The sequence below is a fragment of the Oncorhynchus masou genome, chromosome 13 (genome assembly GCF_036934945.1).
Source record: "Oncorhynchus masou masou isolate Uvic2021 chromosome 13, UVic_Omas_1.1, whole genome shotgun sequence".
NCBI lineage: Eukaryota > Metazoa > Chordata > Actinopteri > Salmoniformes > Salmonidae > Oncorhynchus > Oncorhynchus masou.
This window is the reverse complement of record NC_088224.1, coordinates 49,903,612-49,924,819: the sequence shown is the minus strand read 5'-3', so window position 1 is coordinate 49,924,819 and position 21,208 is coordinate 49,903,612. Positions and strand designations below refer to the sequence as shown.

At 43.7% G+C, this 21,208-nt stretch overlaps 2 protein-coding genes across 2 annotated transcripts; one reads left to right on the top strand and one right to left on the bottom strand.

Annotated features, from left to right (window-relative positions):
* Window positions 1-697: 697 nt before the first annotated feature.
* Window positions 698-3,319, bottom strand: LOC135551473 (transmembrane 4 L6 family member 5). The gene is made up of 6 exons (XM_064982681.1): window positions 3,248-3,319; window positions 2,814-2,992; window positions 2,345-2,413; window positions 1,720-1,874; window positions 1,318-1,510; window positions 698-1,186 (listed from the first exon to the last, which is right to left on the bottom strand). Exons 2-6 carry the CDS (start codon window positions 2,988-2,990, stop codon window positions 1,172-1,174), a joined length of 609 nt encoding a protein of 202 aa, XP_064838753.1. The 5' UTR covers window positions 2,991-2,992; window positions 3,248-3,319; the 3' UTR covers window positions 698-1,171.
* Window positions 3,320-12,990: 9,671 nt separating this feature from the next.
* Window positions 12,991-20,838, top strand: rnf168 (ring finger protein 168). Its single transcript, XM_064984161.1, has 7 exons — window positions 12,991-13,071; window positions 13,488-13,928; window positions 14,151-14,221; window positions 14,426-14,596; window positions 18,698-18,789; window positions 19,153-19,228; window positions 19,618-20,838. Exons 2-7 carry the CDS (start codon window positions 13,589-13,591, stop codon window positions 20,389-20,391), a joined length of 1,524 nt encoding a protein of 507 aa, XP_064840233.1. The 5' UTR covers window positions 12,991-13,071; window positions 13,488-13,588; the 3' UTR covers window positions 20,392-20,838.
* The last annotated feature ends 370 nt before the right edge of the window (window positions 20,839-21,208 follow it).

Here is a 21,208-nt window from a genome sequence, read left to right as displayed (position 1 = left end):
GGGACCGAAAGACTGAAAAACAGTTTCTATCTCAAGGCCATCAGACTGTTAAACAGCCATCACTAGCACAGAGAGGCTGCTGCCTACATACAGACTTGAAATTATTGGCCACTTTAATAAATGGAACACTAGTCACTTTAATAATGCCACTTTAATAATGTTTACATATCTTACATTACTCATCTCATATGTAAACACTGTATTCTATACTATCTATTGCATCTTGCCTATGCCGCTCTGACATTGCTCATCCATATATTTATATATTCTTATTCCATTCCTTAACTTAGATTTGTGTGTTTTGCTGTGTATTTGCTGTGGAATTGTTAGATATTACTTGTTAGATATTGCTGCACTGTCGGAACTATAAGCACAAGCATTTCGCTACACTCACAATAACATCTGCTAACCATGTGTATGTGAACAGTACAATTGGATTTGTTTTGATTTGAATAAAGGTACGTGATTGAGCTTGAGTGTGCGGGCTCTATTTCTTTCATAACAACTTTCTTTGGCCCTGCACCCCACTAAAGCATGTAGGTTTGATCACACTTCATGAAATTAATAGACTATGACATTAATATAATTAACAAAATGACTATATATAAGATCACAGCTTCACAATTGTTCAGCAGTACACACACATAAATAATGTTTGCAATATAATACATATACATACTGTACAACAATAAGATAAGTGTACATACTGTCAACAATAAGAGTGCCAACTTGCAAGCAAAGTGTAGAGACCGCTGTCTGAATGGTATCATCTAGGTATATAAAACTCCAAACTCCAAAACAGTTTCTCCCCATCCCATCTAACCTCTATCCTCTACTAAATCTTCCTTTTTGTCTCCCTGTTTTACTCTGTTAGCTTATTAAAACATAATAAAATCATATTAAATATATGCTATTTTATGATTTTTTTCTTTAAAGTGCAAGTCTGCCTCTTAGTTCGTGAAATGCTGACTGGTGGCCAGAACCATTGTTCAGAGGTGGTAGAAGCTGCCTGTAAGCATAGATCCAGGATCAGCTAAACCTCGCACAATCCTGACCTCATCCATTAGGGGGAAATATGTAAAACTGACCTAAGATCAGCATCTAGTAACTACAGTACTTAATTCGGGAGGTCCTTCATTCCTGCTCCTAATTAGGTTCCTGGATGATGTCCTCAAGCTGGACTGACCTGTAACACACATTCAGACTAACAATGAGTGAAAGGCCACACACACACACACACACACACACACACACACACACACACACACACACACACACACACACACACACACACACAAACACATTCATACACCTCACCTTGTTTTTGCAGAATCTTGGCCCAAATATTATGCCCAGGATAGCATTGATTGTATGTGCTGCACAAAGGACGGCCTGCAGTCCACTGGTTGCCATGAGAACAGAAAACAGCACTACATTCCATTGAACAACGTTGCGTGGCTCCTCGCAGGCCGCCGGCCATAATGTTCTATCAAACAGGTAGATGGGATCTCTACAAAGACAAAGTTAAGCTAAATTGACATTCATAATACATAGAACTAGTGAACACAAGCTGTGCAAAGTGTAGAAAATGATTACTGGTAATTGTGCAACTACACAGTGTCAGTGGGAACTTGATCACTGTTGTTCTTCTTAAGACCACACCTAGGTTCTCGAAACTGATTTTGAGCAATTGAGGACCCCCCTCACACACACACTCACCCGCTTTTCTGTGGTTTGAGTGGCATCTCCCAGGCCAGACCTTGTGTGCTGTTGTGCAGACACAGTGGTCCCTGTACCAGTCCTGTAGCGCTCACTAGACAGCAAAAGGCTGCAGCAGCCAGAGCCACGCAGGAACACCCCACTTGGCACAGCATCTGGCCACAAGAGGGCAGAAGATCCATACTATTACAACTTGATGGAAAGGGGGCCTGGGGTGGTTGCAAGTTTAGAGCACATCTCTGTAGTATAATATATATACATATAATATATACATATAATCTGAAGTTGGCATGGGTTTGATTCCGGCCAACTGACCTTCAATGCAAAAACTCTCCTAATTATTCCGTCTCTCTCTCTCCGTCTCTATCCAATAACCCATGAGAATTTGATAGAAAGGAAAAAGCGCTCCCAGACTAGTTCTAATTAGTTCAGGATGTACACAACAACCAAGCAGGCAGGTCACATACATACATGGAAGACTGTTAAAAATACTCACAAAGAGGACATGAAGATGTAATGGAGGTGGATCGGTTGGTGAACCAGACTAGTATGATTAGTAACCTCGCCCTAGCTAATGCGGGTCCTGAGGTGCACAGATTTGGATGAAAACAGGCCACAGCCTCACCTCTATCCTGTATGCACAGCAGCCTTCCCTTGAGCTGCCAATCACAAACCCCCGAGCTCCAATAAGAACCTACAGACAAAAGCAGAAAAAGCTAAATGAAATTTACCATTAAAACAAGTTTATATTTTTTTAATGTTTCAGTGATGGTCAGAATATAATTTTTACATGGAATCCCTATTCAGTAGAATGCTACACATTCACTTCCCTCCAATAATTGATGTTATTACAGTATTACTGTCAACAATAGCAGAAACAACTTGCAAAAAAATCATAGCACTGTGACTGACTCTAAATTTAGCTTAGAAACAGACAACAGACATATTAGACACGTGACAATCCACCCTCAAACCACAATCTGCCTTTTTTTGGACAACAGGGTTTTTCAGGAATGAGTGACATGAGTGTCATGATGACTGTCATGTCATGACCTTATTAGGACACACACACACACACAGCATTGTTGTCTCACCAGGAATCCAGAGGCCCACAGGCCTGTGCACCACCGGGCCTCTCTGGTCACGTGACCGTCCAACAGGTAGCGTGCCTGAAGGTCTGGCAACAGCAACAGGCCATTGGCCAGCATGCACACAAATGCCATGGGAACAAGGGACACACCCACACACCTGGAGCAGCTGGCGACACACATCCCTGTGGTAGACGTCCAGCAAGGATGAAGAGAAGACAGAATAACTTCAGAGTAATTATTTTCTTGTTTTTTTTATTTTTAAAGTGCCACTGTTCCTTATCTTGTAGCTCTTGAAATACAGAACAACCCTCTCACCTACAGAGAAGTTCTATTTCACTCAGAAAAACCGGTCTGAGATCAGTCAAGAGAATGAAAATGGTTATTAGCCAAGAGAATGACCACATAGTGTTTATAGTGATTATAGTGATGAGTCTTACCTGATGGAGGAAGACAGAATAACCTAGTGAGACCGAATGTGAAGGAGAGGGAGAAAGAGAGATCCTGGTAACTGCAGCAGTACTGGATGAGGAACACAAACTCGCTGCTTGACAAAACTTAAATAGGCTCCATGCGGTGACACATGCCCGCCCCCACAAATAGTATATATGTAAATCCCCCCCCACCAACACACACATGAGGTAGATTACTTTAAATGTGTTTATGATCAGCAAAATTAGTCCTGTATAATTACACACAGTACATTTGATCTAATTTTATTTTCCCAGTGCACCCATCCCCCTATATTCCACAATATATCTGGTAACGGTGCAGGTAAGTTAAAGACCAAGCTGTCAAAAGCCTGAGTCATGTTCATTAGGGTATGCAATGGAAAGCGTTGTTTCAATCCATTTTGTGCCTAATAAACACTATCCTGGTCTGTGTTCTTCATCCTTTTTCATGTGTATTCTGGGTCTGGTAGTGGAGTAGATTCAGCCAGGATGTGGGACAAGTGAATCACTGCAGCTGTGGGATCCATTCCAAAATAAGAGCATATCAGCCCATTGGGGATAATGTTTAAAAGCACTAAGAAATAACAATAAAGCATTGTTGTAACACTCTGAAACCTTAACTGGCTAGCTTTTTTTTATACCCCCATTTCCGCTCATTAGATAGTAGCGCAACACCCGCTCTGTCTGCACTTGTAGTCTAGCCGCAGTGCCACCTAGTGGGAAATGTGAAGGAATCCAATCCAAGCATAGATATTGGTCAGGTGATCAGTCTTTTGGAAAACATGGAAAACATGACGGCCATTTTTCATATTAAGCGTTTCCAACAGAAACGCCTGATCACACTAGCTTAGCATGTCATGATCACACTAGCTTAGCATGTCATGGCTGCCAAGATAGCTATGATCGCCTTCAGTGCATACAGTGCAGTACCACACTCTCGTGAAGACATATTCAGCTACTAAAGAAACTGTCTTGAAGCTAATTTATGTATTGAGATTAACCCCCTATAAATATCTGTCTGTTTAAGATAGAAACATAGGGCCTTCTGCATCTGCAGTAGAAAGTGGCAGAGCTACAGCGCTGTTTGTCAGACCAGAGGTGCGTTCAACAAAGCTTCCATTTGCGAACACTGGCAGCGGACGTTCCATTTCGGGTTTGTTTCTGTTAATAACAAAAATGGATGCGGCAAGATGAGCAGCTATGCTTGCTACAGCAATTTAGGTTGATTTTTGGGATTTCTATTTTTTTGTTACTGGCCTACACGAGACCCCATAATGTTCAAAGTGGAATAATGTTTTTCGAAATGTTTACAAATGAATTACAAATTTAAAACCTTTTACGGTTGCTGTACCTGTACAGGGATCAAATCAGCGGAAATTCCAGAGCGCCAACTAATAGTACTCAATACAACTCAAACTTTTATTAAAACACACATGCAAGGTACTCAATTAAAGCTACACTCGTTGTGAATCTAGCCAACATGTCAGATTTTTAAAATGCTTTTCGGCGAAAGCATGAGAAGCTATTATCTGATAGCATGCAACCCTCCGAAATACACGAAGGGGACGTAAACAAAATAATTAGCGTAGCCGGCGCTACACAAAATGCAGAAATAAAATATAAAACATTCATTACCTTTGACAAGCTTCTTTGTTGGCACTCCTATATGTCCCATAAACATCACAATTGGGTCTTTTTTTCGATTAAATCGGTCCATGTATACCCAAAATGTCAATTTATGAACACCGTCAGATCTAGGAAAAAACTCTGTTTCAAAATGCAACGTCATTTTTTTAAATTAAAAAAGTTGCCTTTAAACTTTGACAAAACACTTCAAACTACTTTTGTAATCCAACTTTAGGTATTAGTAAATGTTAATAATCAATCAAATTGATCACGGGGCGATCTGTATTCAATAGCAGCAAGTCTTGAAATCATGGTCCATATTCTCCCTTTCATAACTTCCTCGGGTGTACTCGACGATAGGAAGTACCTTTCTCATTTGACCAAGGATTAACTTAAACACAATTCCCAACACTGGCGACATCGTGCGGAAGCTGTAGGAACTGTAAACCGGACGCTATCTATTTTCCCTTGCCATAGACAATACAGAGACTGGCGGATTAATATTTTTTGTGTGTTTTTTGTGAAGTTTTCCTTGGGATTCTGCCTCCTACACACGTTCTGTTATAGTCACAGACATGATTTAACCAGTTTTATAAACTCCAGAGTGTTTTCTATCCACACATACTAATCATATGCATATACTATATTCCAGGCATGACTAGCAGGACGTTGAAATTTTGCGCTATTTTTAACAAAAAGCTGCGGAAATTCGCAGCCTCTTTATTAAATCCTTAAACCCAGACTTGGACCACACCGTCTCCACTGAATAGCAGGCAATGCTCCCTTCCAAACCACTCATTGTTGAATTTGCAATTTCCAACTTGTGTAATGTTTATGTCCAATGGCCGATGAGCACCGAGAGGTTTTATCTCTAATTTCTCTTCATATGACAAGGACTGAAAAGGATTTGACAGTAGATTGTTGACTTGATTCATGATGATGACTTCCAGCTAGCTGGCTAAGATTTTGAAAGTGTGACGTTGACATGATGAGTCCAACCAAAGCCCCAGTAGATATGTGATTTGACATCATTTTATCGGTGGCCAATGACCTTGAGGCTTCTTGGAGGGCACTTCTAATGTAACTCTATGCCAGCATCCAAGGGGCTTGAATTTTTGAGCTCTCTCCATAGATTTTACGGTAACGCAGTGTCCCCATGAGTGACAGAACACTAGAGAACATTACCAACCCTTACACTCTGTATTTTCCGCTGGCTGCCCCAACACCACGGAAAGCACTAAGCTAGGCTGAAACAGCTGCATGTTGGCGGTGCCCTACCAAAGAAAGCAAAAAAATGACCATGTTTGTATGCAGCTTTATTAACTCAATTTTTTTTTTACATTGTTTGCAAACTGATATGTGACACCTTCCCTGAATGACACGTCGATCCGTGGTCGTGTCGTGGAGGATTGTTTCAAAATATAACACTTACAAGAACTTGTGAATTTAATATAGGCTTTTAATACAAACATATCAGAAGCCTAGAAGAGGTCCTGTCACTTTTCCAGAGCACTGGCTCTGTATTTATACACATACAACATATGTGTCCATCCCGCATGCAAATGAAGTTACTTCCCTCAGTCCAACTGCCACCATTATCTTTCAATCTGTGCTTCCTGTTTGTTCACGCCCAATAACGCCCATATCTGCTATCAGTTAAGTTATAATGGTGACAGGACTTCTTCATGTCCCAAAAACAATACATGCCCATCTTATCCTATGGGCCCCTTATGTTTAGATTGGTGTGTTCTTTGGTATGTCTGTCCTTATTAGGACTAGTAGACTATGTGTCTCTTCTCTTCATGTTCTAAAAATCTATGCCCTGTCTATTTTTATTTTTTATTTTATTTCACCTTTATTTAACCAGGTAGGCTAGTTGAGAACAAGTTCTCATTTGCAACTGCGACCTGGCCAAGATAAAGCTTAGCAGTGTGAACAGACAACACAGAGTTACACATGGAGTAAACAATTAACAAGTCAATAACACAGTACAAAAAGGCGAGTCTATATACATTGTGTGCAAAAGGCATGAGGAGGTAGGCGAATAATTACAATTTTGCAGATTAGCACTGGAGTGATAAATGATCAGATGGTCATGTACAGGTAGAGATACTGGTGTGCAAAAGAGCAGAAAAGTAAATAAATAAAAACAGTGTGGGGATGAAGAAGGTGAAAATGGGTGGGCTATTTACCAATAGACTATGTACAGCTGCAGCGATCGGTTAGCTGCTCGGATAGCACATGTTTGAAGTTGGGGAGGGAGATAAAAGTCTCCAACTTCAGGGATTTTTGCAATTCGTTCCAGTCACAGGCAGCAGAGTACTGGAACGAAAGGCGGCCAAACGAGGTGTTGGCTTTAGGGATGATCAGTGAAATACACCTGCTGGAGCGCGTGCTAAGGATGGGTGTTGCCATCGTGACCAGTGAACTGAGATAAGGCGGAGCTTTACCTAGCATGGACTTGTAGATGACCTGGAGCCAGTGGGTCTGGCGACGAATATGTAGCGAGGGCCAGCCGACTAGAGCATACAAGTCGTAGTGGTGGGTGGTATAAGGTGCTTTAGTGACAAAACGGATGGCACTGTGATAAACTGCATCCAGTTTGCTGAGTAGAGTGTTGGAGGCAATTTTGTAGATGACATCGCCGAAGTCGAGGATCGGTAGGATAGTCAGTTTTACTAGGGTAAGTTTGGCGGCGTGAGTGAAGGAGGCTTTGTTGCGGAATAGAAAGCCGACTCTGGATTTGATTTTCGATTGGAGATGTTTGATATGAGTCTGGAAGGAGAGTTTACAGTCTAGCCAGACACCTAGGTACTTATAGGTGTCCACATATTCAAGGTCGGAACCATCCAGGGTGGTGATGCTCGTCGGGCATGCGGGTGCAGGCAGCGATCGGTTGAAAAGCATGCATTTGGTTTTACTAGCGTTTAAGAGCAGTTGGAAGCCACGGAAGGAGTGTTGTATGGCATTGAAGCTCGTTTGGAGGTTAGATAGCACAGTGTCCAAGGACGGGCCGGAAGTATATAGAATGGTGTCGTCTGCGTAGAGGTGGATCAGGGAATCGCCCGCAGCAAGAGCAACATCATTGATATATACAGAGAAAAGAGTCGGCCCGAGAATTGAACCCTGTGGCACCCCCATAGAGACTGCCAGAGGACCGGACAGCATGCCCTCCGATTTGACACACTGAACTCTGTCTGCAAAGTAATTGGTGAACCAGGCAAGGCAGTCATCCGAAAAACCGAGGCTACTGAGTCTGCCGATAAGAATATGGTGATTGACAGAGTCGAAAGCCTTGGCAAGGTCGATGAAGACGGCTGCACAGTACTGTCTTTTATCGATGGCGGTTATGATATCGTTTAGTACCTTGAGTGTGGCTGAGGTGCACCCGTGACCGGCTCGGAAACCAGATTGCACAGCGGAGAAGGTATGGTGGGATTCGAGATGGTCAGTGACCTGTTTGTTGACTTGGCTTTCAAAGACCTTAGATAGGCAGGGCAGGATGGATATAGGTCTGTAACAGTTTGGGTCCAGGGTGTCTCCCCCTTTGAAGAGGGGGATGACTGCGGCAGCTTTCCAATCCTTGGGGATCTCAGACGATATGAAAGAGAGGTTGAACAGGCTGGTAATAGGGGTTGCGACAATGGCGGCGGATAGTTTCAGAAATAGAGGGTCCAGATTGTCAAGCCCAGCTGATTTGTACGGGTCCAGGTTTTGCAGCTCTTTCAGAACATCTGCTATCTGGATTTGGGTAAAGGAGAACCTGGAAGGGCTTGGGCGAGAAGCTGCGGTGGGGGCGGAGCTGTTGGCCGAGGTTGGAGTAGCCAGGCGGAAGGCATGGCCAGCCGTTGAGAAATGCTTGTTGAAGTTTTCGATAATCATGGATTTATCGGTGGTGACCGTGTTACCTAGCCTCAGTGCAGTGGGCAGCTGGGAGGAGGTGCTCTTGTTCTCCATGGACTTCACAGTGTCCCAGACTGTGGTCATTTGGCTGACCCCCTCCTTTGTGTGTCCCTCTGAACTCGGTATGTCCAGCTGTCCTATGCACTCAAGGCCTTGCTTTGGTTTCTTGTCCTATACAATAGACAATGCATTTTACCCTAAACATTTATGCATTTTATGGCTTTGGCCATTACGTCTGTTATTTCTTAGTTTCCTGTTTTTACCAGAATGACAAATGCACTTGAGGTGTGTCCTCTTCCTCTTGTGGTCTAATGTATACCTGTCTTTGCTCAATAGTGTCATATCTGTCTCTATATGTAACAATAACTACAACATTCGCAGCCACAATGGCTAACCGTGTCACGGGCCTTCCATGTTGGTTTCTCCATTGGCTCACTTTCATCCTCACTTTCAGTCTCACTATTTATCTGCCTATTAATGATGTTGAAAATGAATAAGGCGTATTACACTCATAAGAAATTGTATTCAGGAGGTTGGCAAACATATCTAGCAATGAATGCAGAGAGATATTTAGGCTATCATGTGGTTTTAAGAACTTGAAGCATCTCTAAATTATATTTAACAGGATTAAATATCTCTCCGGGAAGCAGAAGGGTGGAGGGGTATGTTTCATGACTCATGGTGTAATTCTAGGACACATACAGGAACTCAAGTCCTTTTGTTCACCCGACCTAGAATACCTAACAATCAAATGCCGACCATATTATCTCCCAAGAGAATTCTCCTCCGTCATTGCCATGGACGTTTACATCCCGCCCTCAAGCCAATAACACAACGGACCTCAAAGCACTTCACTGGACTTTATGCAAACTGGAAACCACATATCCTGAGGCTGCATTGTAGCTGGTGATTGAACAAAGCAAATTTGAGGACTAGGCTAGGCTGCCAAAACGCCAAGACCGACGTCTTGCTTCCAGACAGGCTAAACACATTCTTCGCATGCTTTGAGGATAACAAAGCCACCGACACAGCCCGCTACCAAGGACTGTGGGCTCTCATTCTCCGTGGCTGACGTGAGTAAAACTTTTAAACATGTTAACCCTCACAAGGCTGCTGGCCCAGATGGCATCCCTAGCCACGTCCTCAGAGCATGCACAGACCAGCTGGCTGGTGTGTTTACAGGCATATTCAATATCTCCCTATCCCAGTCTGCTGTCCCCACATGCTTCAAGATGGACACCATTGTTCCTGTACCCAAGAAGGCAAAGGTAACTGAACTTAATGACTATCACCCTGTAGCACTCACCTCTGTCATCGTGAAGTGCTTTGAGAGACTAGTCAAGGATCATATCACCTCTTCCTTACCTGCCACCCTAGACCCACTTCAATTTGATTACGCCCCAAAAGATCCAGACAATGCAATCGCCATCACACTGCACACGGCCCTATCCCCTCTGGACAAGAGGAATACCTATGTAGGATGTTGTTTATTGACTATAGCTCATCATTCAACACCATAGTACCCTCCAAGCTCATCATTATGCTCGAGGCCCTGGTTCGGAACCAAGCCCTGTGCAACTGGGTCCTGGACTTCCTGACAGGCCGCCCCCAGGTGGTCAAGGTAGGAAACATCACCTCCACTCTGCTGATCCTCAACACTGGGGCCCCACAAGGGTGCATGCTCAACCCCCTCCTGTACTCCTTGTTCATACATGACTGCATGGCCATGCACGCCTCCAACTCAATCATCAAGTTTGCAGGCAACACAACAGTAGTAGGCTTGATTACCAACGATGACAGCCTACAGGGAGGAGATGAGGGCTCTGGGAGTGTGGTGCCTGGAAAACAACCTCTCACTCAACAAAACAAAGGAGATGATCATAGACTTCAGGAAACAGGGGGGAACACCCTCCACCATCTATATAAACGGGACTGCAGTGGAGAAGGTGGAAAGTTCCTTAGTGTACACATCACTGACAGACTGAAATGGACCACCCATACAGAAGGCGCAACAGAGCCTCTTCCACCTCAGTAGGCTAAAGACATTTTTACAGATGCACAATTGAAAGCATCCTGTCGGGCTGTATCACCGCCTGGTACGGCAACTGCACCGCACGCAGGCGTAAGGCTCTCCAGAGGGTGGTGCGGTCTGCCCAATGCATAACCGGGGGCAAACTACCCGCCCTCCAGGACACCTACAGCACCCGATGTCATCGGAAAGCCAAAAAGATCAAGGACGTCATCCACCCGAGCCACTGCCTGTTCACCCCGATATCATCCAGAAGGCGAGGTCAGTACAGGTGCATCAAAGCTGGGACCGAAAGACTGAAAACCAGCTTCCATCTCAAGGCCTTCAGACTGTTAAACAGCCATCACTAGCACATTAGAGGCTGCTGCGTATAGGCATAGACAAGAAATCACTGGCAACTTTAATAAATGGAACACAAATCACTTTAATAATGTTTATGTATCAGGCATTACTCATCTCATATATGTAAACAGTATGTATATGTAAACAAAAAAAGAAACGTCCTCTCACTCTCAACTGAATTTATTTTCAGCAAACTTAACATGTGTAAATAGTTGTATGTACATAACAAGATTCAACAACTAAGACCATAAACTGAACAAGTTCCACAGATGTGACTAACAGAAAAGGAATAATGTGTCCCTGAACAAAGGGGGGGGTCAAAATCAAAAGTAACAGTCAGTATCTGGTGTGGCCACCAGCTGCATTAAGTACTGCAGTGCATCTCCTCCTCATAGACTGCACCTGATTTGCCAGTTCTTGCTGTGAGATGTTACCCCACTCTTCCACCAAGGCACCTGCAAGTTCCCTGACATTTCTGGAGGGAATGGCACATCCCTCACCCACCGATTCAACAGGTCCCAGGCGTGCTCAATGGGATTGAGATCCGGGCTCTTCACTGGCCATGGCAGAACACTGACATTCCCATCTTGCAGGAAATCACGCATAGAACAAGCAGTATGGCTGGTGGCATTGTCATGCAGGAGGGTCATGTCAGGATGAGCCTGCAGGAAGGGTACCACATGAGGGAGGAGGATGTCTTGCCTGTAACACACAGTGTTGAGATTGCCTGCAATGACAACAAGTTCAGTCTGATGATGCTGTGACACACCGCCCCAGACCATGATGGACCCTCCACCTCCAAATCAATCCTGCTCCAGAGTACAGGGTTCGGTGTAACGCTCATTCCTTTGACGATAAACGCAAATCCGACCATCACCCCTGGTGAGACCAAACCGCAACTCGTCAGTGAAGATCACTTTTGCTAGTCCTGTCTGGTCCAGCGACAGTGGGTTTTGTGCCCATAGTCGACATTGTTGCCGGTGATGTCTGGTGAGGATCTGCCTTACAACTGGCCTACAAGCCCTCAGTCCAGCCTCTCTCAGCCTATTGCGGACAGTCTGAGCACTGATGTAGGGATTGTGTGTTCCTGGTGTAACTCGGGCAGTTGTTGTTGTCATCCTGTACCTGTCCCTCAGGTGTGATGTTCGGATGTACCGATCCTGTGCAGGTGTTGTTACATGTGGTCTGCCACTGCGAGGACGACCAGCTGTCAGTCCTGTCTCCCTGTAGCGCTGTCTTAGGCGTCTCACAGTACAGACATTGCAATGTATTGCCCTGGCCACATCTGCAGTCCTCATGCCTCCTTGCAGCATGTCTAAGGCACCTTCACGCAGATGAGCAGGGACCCTGGGCATCTTTTTTTTCAGAGTCAGTGGAAAGGCCTCTTTAGTGTCCTAAGTTTTCTTAAATGTGACCTTAATTGCCTGCCATCTGTAAGCTGTGCATGGTGCATGTTCATTAATTATTTATGCATGGGAAACAGTGTTTAAATCCTTTACAATGAAGATCTGTGAAGTTATTTGGATTTTTACAAATTATCTTTGAAAGACAGGGTCCTGAAAAAGGGACGTTTATTCTTTTGCTGCGTTTACGTTCTACAGACCTCACGGAGTATTCCCTACAAGACTTTTACTGGAACAAGTTTTAAAACCCACATTTAATACAAATGTCACTTAAATATGAACAAATATGAATCATCGTTAGACAATTATGTTTCATGTCTCATGAATAGATACAGGTTATTAACATTACGTCTTTTCTACTATTACGTGGGGGACTTTTATTTAATTTATTTTTTTGAAAATCCGAGACACGGAAGTACTTTTTTAGTGTTGCTGACGACACGCGGATGATTTTCCCAGTATTTCAAGCGCTTCACTTATGATTTTCTGGAGCAGCAAACACGAGTCTTGTAAGTAGATGTTGTCAATGTACGGACATTAAAAAGCTATTCGTTCGTAAATTCTATCAGAGTTTGTAATATAACTTGTTTTTCGATAGCCAATAATCCTCAACTCCGTTGTTCGTGCTTGAGGTTTAACGTTTGTACTGATACAAAACTGGCTACCCTGGCTTTAGTTCCGAACTTTATTACGTTAACGTTAGTTAGTTGGCTAGCTAGCTAGTTAGATCTCTCAATTGTATGAGGTAGTCATTTATATAGCTAAGCTTACCTAACCAGTTAAATGCTTTAGTTGTGGCTTGTCTGGGCATACTCTTCGAGTAACTCTATTTTGCTAGCTAGATACCTAGCTACATGTCAGTAAATGATTTTAGCAAGCTAATGTGGCTACTACTTGTTTACTTTTACTGTTCCCCCCCACAAAGAATTAGCCACTGAAACAACACAGGGACCACATTAGCACTGGTGTGCATTTGGACTTGGTACAACTACAGAAGGAGGCATCCACAGAAATATATGCGGAGGGATGCCGCCAGTGTCTGAAATGGAGATGGCCGCGCCAGAGGGGGGAGGCACGGGGGGGTTGACCCGAGCGGACTGCGTCTGCCCTGTGTGCCTGGAGATCTTCCTGGAGCCGGTGACGTTGCCGTGCAGCCACACCTTCTGTAAGCCTTGCTTCTTGGAGACGGTGGACAAGGCCAATCTGTGCTGCCCGCTGTGTCGCAAGCGGGTGTCCACATGGGCACGAATCAATGGCAGGAACAAGACGCTGGTCAATGATGAGCTGTGGCAGCGGGTGCAGGCTGAGTTCCCCATGCAGTGCCAACGCAGGCTCAGTGGACAGGAGGAGGAGGAGGATGGAAACAGTTAAGTGACTGACAGTGTTTTTCATTTAACAATGAGTGACTTCCAAATGGCTTGTGTCTTTTAGTACAGCTGGGTTGGGTATGCTTTGAGCTAATTATGGGTTCACAGAGCACCTTGTAATCAGACAAACCCGTTTCTTCTCACTGTTGGGTGGGTTACGCGAGGTCGGTTGACCTGCCTGTTTCTCTGTTTGTTTACCTGCCGTTTCCCTCTGCCTCCAGTATTGGTCCCCGGACCCAAAGTCAGTCTGCCTGGAGAGGTACGGAGAGAGTATGAGGATCAAATCAGCAAGGTGAATTCTCAGGGTACATTATACCTCGGTCCTGAGTTTTTCCTGACCATGTAACGTGACCAGGAAAAATTCTGGGCCATAGGTATGGACCTGATCGTGGCCTCATGGGAAAACTCTGGTCCCAAGTTATAACGCAAGTTTACATTTTAGTATACTCTTCAGTCACATAGAATACACTTGACATGACCTCTGACCCTTTTCCAGATATTAGAGGAGAAGCGTGCCCTGGAGGAGGCAGAGAGGAAAGCAAGTGAGGAGTACATCCAGTGCCTCCTCGCAGACGAGAAGGAGCGCCTGGAGGAGGAGAGGAGGCGGCACGAAGAGACGCAGCTGGAGAATGACAACAAGCTGGCCAGACTGCTCAGCCAGGAGCTGGTGGGTTTAATAGTCTAATATCAGATTATATACTCAGGTTCTCCCTCATTTGTAGAGACACACAGACCACTTTTTCATAAGAACATATAGTTTATTGCTGACAAAAAGCAAATAGCAATTCTGTATCAATTCAATTGATTGGGTCTGTATAGTAGCAGATCCGGTTTACAGGTTGTGAAAGTGCAATGAGTGTTCTAATCTTAGAAGCTTGCATTAAACCAAAAACAGAACGAAATGCCCGAAAAACAGCATAGTTCAAACTTTTGAAATGCATTTGGTTACAAACCGTATTGGGGGAAACGCAGTACAGTAATCTTTTTTTTTGGTAATGATTAATATAACAGTACTGTTCCAATTTGAGTAATAATATGACATTTACTGATCAAAAATAGGTTGTTGTTACTTTTGTTATAATTCCCTTCCTATTAGTTATTTATCCAAATAAATATTTATGGTGATTAGTATTCCCCCTGTCTGCGCAATATATTTAAAATACACGCAAAGTAGGGGTGCTGAGAGTGCTGCAGCACCCCCTGAAAAAATGGAATAATAAAATATTTGTCTTGTTAAAGAAATAAGTAGTGCACTGGGTCTTTAACTAGTCCTTTATTGGTGGACCGATATAGCCGCTCTAATGTGGGCAATAAACTCAATCTGAATGCATTCAACTGAAATGTGTCTTACGCATTTAGCCCATTCCCCCTAAATCAGAGAGGTGCGGGGCGCTACCTTAATCAACGTTCACCATTAGACCATCAATGACCGTTTCTTTCCGCAATTTCCTTTTTATTTTATCAACAAATGAGCTCACACTTTATGGAGTCTATGATATTGTGAGGTAATGTAAGACAATCAATCCGAGAGGAAAATTATCAACTTGCGTGTACTGTACAACTTGCTAAAAAATGTATTTGCAAACCTGTAAAATGTCCCCCAAAGTCCTCTTGTCTTAAATATATCCTGTTAAGGTAGTTGATTTGCTCTTTTAAAATAAGAAAATACCTTCATACATAAGGCTGTCCCCGACTAAAGAAAATCTTGGTCGACCAAAAGTCGTCTGTTCTTTCTACCGATCAATTGGTAATATTTTTCCGTATAGACACACCCTATGTGTTTTAATAAAATAAACTATATGCATTGAGCTTGTCTGATTCTTTAAACATACTATTTTTTTTTTATTTGTTTACCCCAGTTTCTTCCCAATTTCGTGGTATCCAATTGGTAGTTACAGTTTTGTCTCATCGCTGCAACTCCTGTACGGACTCAGGAGAGGCGAAGGTCGAGAGCCTTGATGTGTCGTAGGAAACACAGTGCACCTGGCTACCGTGTCAGTGTGCACTGCGCCCGACCCACCACAGGAGTCGCAAGTGCTTGATGGGACAAGGACATCCCTGCAGGCCAAACCCTCCCCTAACCCGGACGATGCTGGGCCAATTGTGCGCTGCCCCATGGGGCTCCCGGTCGCGGCCGGATGTGACAGAGCGTTAAACTTACTCTTTGATGAAATAAGACACGTGACTCGAGGGAGCCAGAGATTTAGGTAACCAGAAGAAAAAACCTTAACCTGACCTAACCATTCTCCTGCTCCTGCTGGCTTTTGCAGTTTCTGCCATTACTCCTGAAGTTGCCTGTAATAGGCTACATGAGAAGTTTACAACCTTTCTCATGTGGAATGCCAATTTCTACCAATCTGCGTGCCAGTAATGGCAGTAATGGTTTTCATATGCACATTTTCAGTTTCATAATGTTTTCATATGTCAATCATTGTCATGTGGTTATTCAAAGTTCTATTTATACTAATGATACAAACTTAAAAAGTAACTTCTATTGCCAACAAATAAAAAGATTGTGGCCTGCAGTTAGAAAATATCCTCATGTTTTTGCCTATAAATCACATTGGCTCATCTGCAACGAACTTGAAACATTGTATCAACTTGGGTCCAGGGCCCCAAGCTTGTGCTAGCGAACTTCCAACATTGTATGAAATATTCTGGGCCTTCAGAGTTTCCTGGGACAGACAGCTGTAGCCAGTTTGCACAAGGGATAAGAAACAGTGCTTGACTTAGGCAGGAGCTCACCAGAGACGAGTACCGGCACCTCAAATTGTCTACAGCTTGAGCTTCTGTTCCTCTAGTAGAATATTACCTGAAAAGTAATGTGGAGCTCCTGCACCTAAGTATAAATAGTACCAGCACCAAAAATGAGAACCGGAACCTATTTCAGTCCAAGTCGGGCACTGATAAGAAGTAATCAGGTAGGCCTTTTTTTTAACCTTTCCACGAGATCAGAGTATGACATTTTTTTCCTTTCAAGCTGAGTGGTTATTGAAAGGGAGAGCTGGAAATATTTTTCTAATGCATTAAGGAACTATTATCATTCTCAACAATGTAAAAATATAATTTAATTTGCTTGCTGTTTGAGGTGAAGAAAATATTTACTATGAGAAGCTCCACAGCTCATTAGTGGTGGTGCTTTAAACCAATCAGAAATATTATCAGATGTGTATGCCTACATTATATCCCTACATTTGCACGCAGGCCAGGTACCCTATAGGCCTATATACTCCTATGCGTAATCAGGTACGCGTCCTAACTCAACATTGACAGCAGTGCTCCAACCTAAACACCACGACTAAATTGATTTGACAAAACACGTAAATGGAATGAAATAAACTTAAACTTATTTCTCAGAAGTCTGCTTTGCAAACAGTGTCCACTCCGACAATGACAACGGTAAGACGAATAATGATAATAATAAATGGAATACATTAACAGAAATGACCATAACCAAACAAACAGATTACTGGTGATGTACAGTACCAGTCAAAAGTTTGGACACCTACTCATTCAAGGTTTTTTTTTTCTTTGTTTTTACTATTTTCTACATTGTAGAATAATGTTGGAAAGTCTTGTTGGGAGTTCCCACATATGCTGAGCACTTGTTGGCTGCTTTTCCTTCACTCTGCGGTCCAACTCATCCAAAACCATCTTACATCGGGTTTGGTCATGTGATTGTGGAGGCCAGGTTATCTGACGCAGTACTCCATCACTTTCCTTGGTCAAATAGCCCATCAAGCTTGAATTGGCTTTTAGTCTAGGCCTCCGCAATGGATTAGTTCACTGAGATGGGCACGTATAGTGCATTCAGAAAGTATTCGGACCCCTAGACCTTTTCCACATTTTATGTTACAGCCTTATTCTAAAATGGATTAAGTTAGTTTTTTTCCCTCGGGGATGGTGCCAGGTTTTCTCCAGAAGTGATGCTTGGCATTCAGGCCAAAGAGTTCAATCTTGGTTTCATCAGCCCAGTGAGTCTTGACCTTCTGGAAGGTTCTCCCATCTCCACAGAGGAACTCTGGAGCTCTGTCAGAGTGACCATCGGGTTCTTGGTCACCACCCTGACCCTTCTACCCCGATTGTCCAGTTTGGCCGAGCGGCCAGCTGTAGGAATAGTCTTGGTGGTTCCAATTTTTTTCCCATTTTAAGAATGATGGAGGCCACTTTTCTTGTGGTCCTTCAATGCTGCAGAAATATTTTGGTACCCTTCGCCAGATCTGTGCCTCGACACAATCCTGTCACGGAGCTCTACGGAAAATTCCTTCGAACTCATGGCTTGGTTTTTGCTCTGACATGAACTGTCAACTGTGGAACCTTTCTATAGACAGGTGTGTGTGTGCCTTTCCAAATCATGTCCAATCAATCGAATATACCACAGGAGGACTCCAATTAAGTTGTAGAAACATCTCAAGGATGATCAATGGAAACATGATGCACCTGAGCTCAATTTCGAGTCTCGTAGCAAAGGATCTGAATAATTATGTAACTACTGTATTTCTGTTTTTGCAAAACCTGTTTTCACTATATCATTATGGGTTATTGTGTAGGTTGGTGAGGATTTTTTTTAAATTGAATCCATCTTCGAATAAGGCTGTAACGTAACAAAATGTGGAAAAAGGGAAGGGGTCTGAATACTTTCCAAATGCACTGTACATCTCGGTCGACCAACAGCCTATTGAACAAACAATTGACTACTTAGCCCTAGAGGCGCTATGTATTGGGAATGAATCACTGTTATCAGACCCTCCCCCCCCGTTCTCTTCAGAATCCAAGACCTGAGTCACAGAACATCACGTGGACTAACAACATCACCCCAGCAAAGAAGAAGCGGAACACCAACGCTGGAGATATAGAGAAGTGAGTCCCCTTACGTGATCAGACTTACGCTGTGGTCCAATTCTCTCTTGTCCCAGAAGTGTGCACTCTTTCCCTCGTGTTTAAAAATATTGGTGGTGTGAGGAAAATGGTTGGAGCTCCTACCCATCTAATGCTTGTAAATCCATAAATAGGAGTGAACAAGTGCACACTTCTGAGAGCAGAATAGAGAATCAAAATGCAGACAAAAATAGGAACCTTGGAAGGTGTGCTGATGGCACAAATAGGCAGATAAATAACTTATTTGTGCTATGTGGTTCTACTACCTTTAGTTTGTTGCTCTGGATAAGTGACTTCATTAAATATATTACATGGGAGTGTTCTGACAATTTATTTTCTTTCCAGGTTCTTGTCCCCAATTCCACAAAGACACAACAGCAACTCAGAGACTAGTCCCACCTCCAGCTTTGTGGCTAACAAGGTGGGTCTCTGTCACTCTCCAAAATGCTCGTGCAATCAGAATTTACAAAAAAAAAACATGTTCTTCTCTCTGAATCCACATACACCTAACATGTGACTGATAAAAATTATGTACTGAAAGACCCTACAGGCTTTTGCCTTTGGCCATGCTGTTGAGCCAAAAGGGATCCCATAAATGAACATATTTCCCAGATATTACCTAATTTGACTGAGGGACACAACCTTCCCCACACCCAGGAGAACAAAAGCTAATATTATGGTTATTTATGGTTTTGATGGGGGGAAATTCCATATCTCAGCCAACACTTGGTGCAAAATGTAGTAACAAACAGTTAGTATAAACACTTTAATATTAATCTTTAACTTCTGTACTTTTGTGCCCGATTGAAGGAGAACATCTTGCACTCAGAGAGTAAGCCTTGGTCTTCCAAAGAGCCAACAGAGCAAACAATGCCCTTGCTAGAATTCTACCCGGAGAGCTACCGCACGCCGTGTGAGGCATCAACGTCATCAGAGCGCATGGTGTACCATCTGACCGTCCCCTCAGGAAATTCACTGGCATGCACACCCCTCCACGGCACCCCGAAGAGAGGCGTGACCTCGGCAAAGAGGAAGAGCTGTGACATTGAGGGGCCAAACGAAGGGAAAGCAGACGTGGTCAGTAAGCTGCTCTGTCCTTCATCTTCGTCATCTCGCCATGCTGCAGATAGAGGAGAGGTGGCCCCAGTCGACCTAGAGGAGAAGGCCCTGCTGCTCCAGGAGCTGGCCCAGAGAGAGAAAGTGCTCTTCAGCCGCATGCAACAGGAGCAGGAGGACCGGCAGCTGGCTTTCCAGCTGCAGAGGCAGCTGGACCGCGAGGAGGCCGTCCACGCAGTAGACCGCAGCAAGGGCTCCAGCGACCAGTACCAGCTCCGCCGGAAACCTGACTCCATCTCCAGGCCAGAAGGTAGTGGTCGAAGCAGGGCCAGCAGGGGGCGCTCACACACCTCCACTGAGAACAGGAACACAGTGGAGAGGAGGCAGCTGTCTGGGCCCTCATCTACCACCAATAAGGGGGAAAGGAGCTCCACCATCTCCAGCGCTGCTGCCTCAACCTCCAAGCCACTGAAGAGGAGCAGTAAGCAGGCCACCCTTACAGAGATGTTCCCCAGTCTGGGCAGCTGAATCCTGGGTGTTTGGAGCATTTGCATTGGCACTGCTCATCACCTCTTGTTAACTGGTCTCGCCGTATTGCCTAGAGGGCTCAGATGGTCAGGATTTAAGAAAGTTTTGTCTGAGCCTTTATGAGCTTATACCTTGGGGAGAAGAGGGTAGATATTTCTTGGACATTGACTGTCTGGGATTTCACTCTGGTTTGAATGCATTTCGAGGTCTTTCACAGCTTGGGGGCTCACTGAAAATGGCAGACTGGCTCGATCAACATTGTTTTGATAGTAGGTTAATTTTACTCATTGTTTTCTCTAGAGATTCATATAAGTGATTACTTAGGAACAAAATAAAACATTTTTGAAAGGTATGTCTTGTCTTGTGGCATGCATTCATCGATACCAAGGGAAGCCAAGCTTCCCTAAATATTTGACCAATAAAATAAATGTGTGTATATATAAAATTTCTCTTTCGTCTGTTTTCATAATTTTCAGTCAATTCGCAAGTGGCTGAATCTCACTGGAGAAATCATCAAGAGCGAGGAAAACAGTGCCCCTCTGTCTCAATGTGTATCTGATGCTGTCTGGAACTAAACAGTATGACCTGTTGCTGCTGTAGCAGTTTATTGATTGATGCCAGCAAGTATTTGGCTTCAAATGATATACTAATTATAAAAGAAGCAGCCAATCATCGTTGAGCTGAGCTCAACTGTGGGTTCTCCTGGCTATGTGGGAAAAGGCCTGTTTTGATTTGTGTTCACGCCAATCATTGTGAGACAAAGTGTCTGTTTCTGGTCTGCTTGTGTTAATGTCCTGCAGTAGATGGCTTGCTAAAT

What these genes read in the sequence shown, in the direction of transcription:
- LOC135551473 (XM_064982681.1), bottom strand. Translation starts at nt 2,990, where the DNA reads ATGTGTGTCGCCAGCTGCTCCAGGTGTGTGGGTGTGTCCCTTGTTCCC. An exon ending in TGTGGGCCTCTGGATTCCTG is followed by an intron (nt 2,414 to 2,813) that starts GTGAGACAACAA and finishes TTTTGTCTGTAG; the next exon opens with GTTCTTATTGGAGCTCGGGG. An exon ending in CTCAAACCACAGAAAAGCGG is followed by an intron (nt 1,511 to 1,719) that starts GTGAGTGTGTGT and finishes TTGTCTTTGTAG; the next exon opens with AGATCCCATCTACCTGTTTG.
- rnf168 (XM_064984161.1), top strand. Translation starts at nt 13,589, where the DNA reads ATGCCGCCAGTGTCTGAAATGGAGATGGCCGCGCCAGAGGGGGGAGGC. An exon ending in ATGAGGATCAAATCAGCAAG is followed by an intron (nt 14,222 to 14,425) that starts GTGAATTCTCAG and finishes ACCCTTTTCCAG; the next exon opens with ATATTAGAGGAGAAGCGTGC. An exon ending in GACTGCTCAGCCAGGAGCTG is followed by an intron (nt 14,597 to 18,697) that starts GTGGGTTTAATA and finishes CGTTCTCTTCAG; the next exon opens with AATCCAAGACCTGAGTCACA.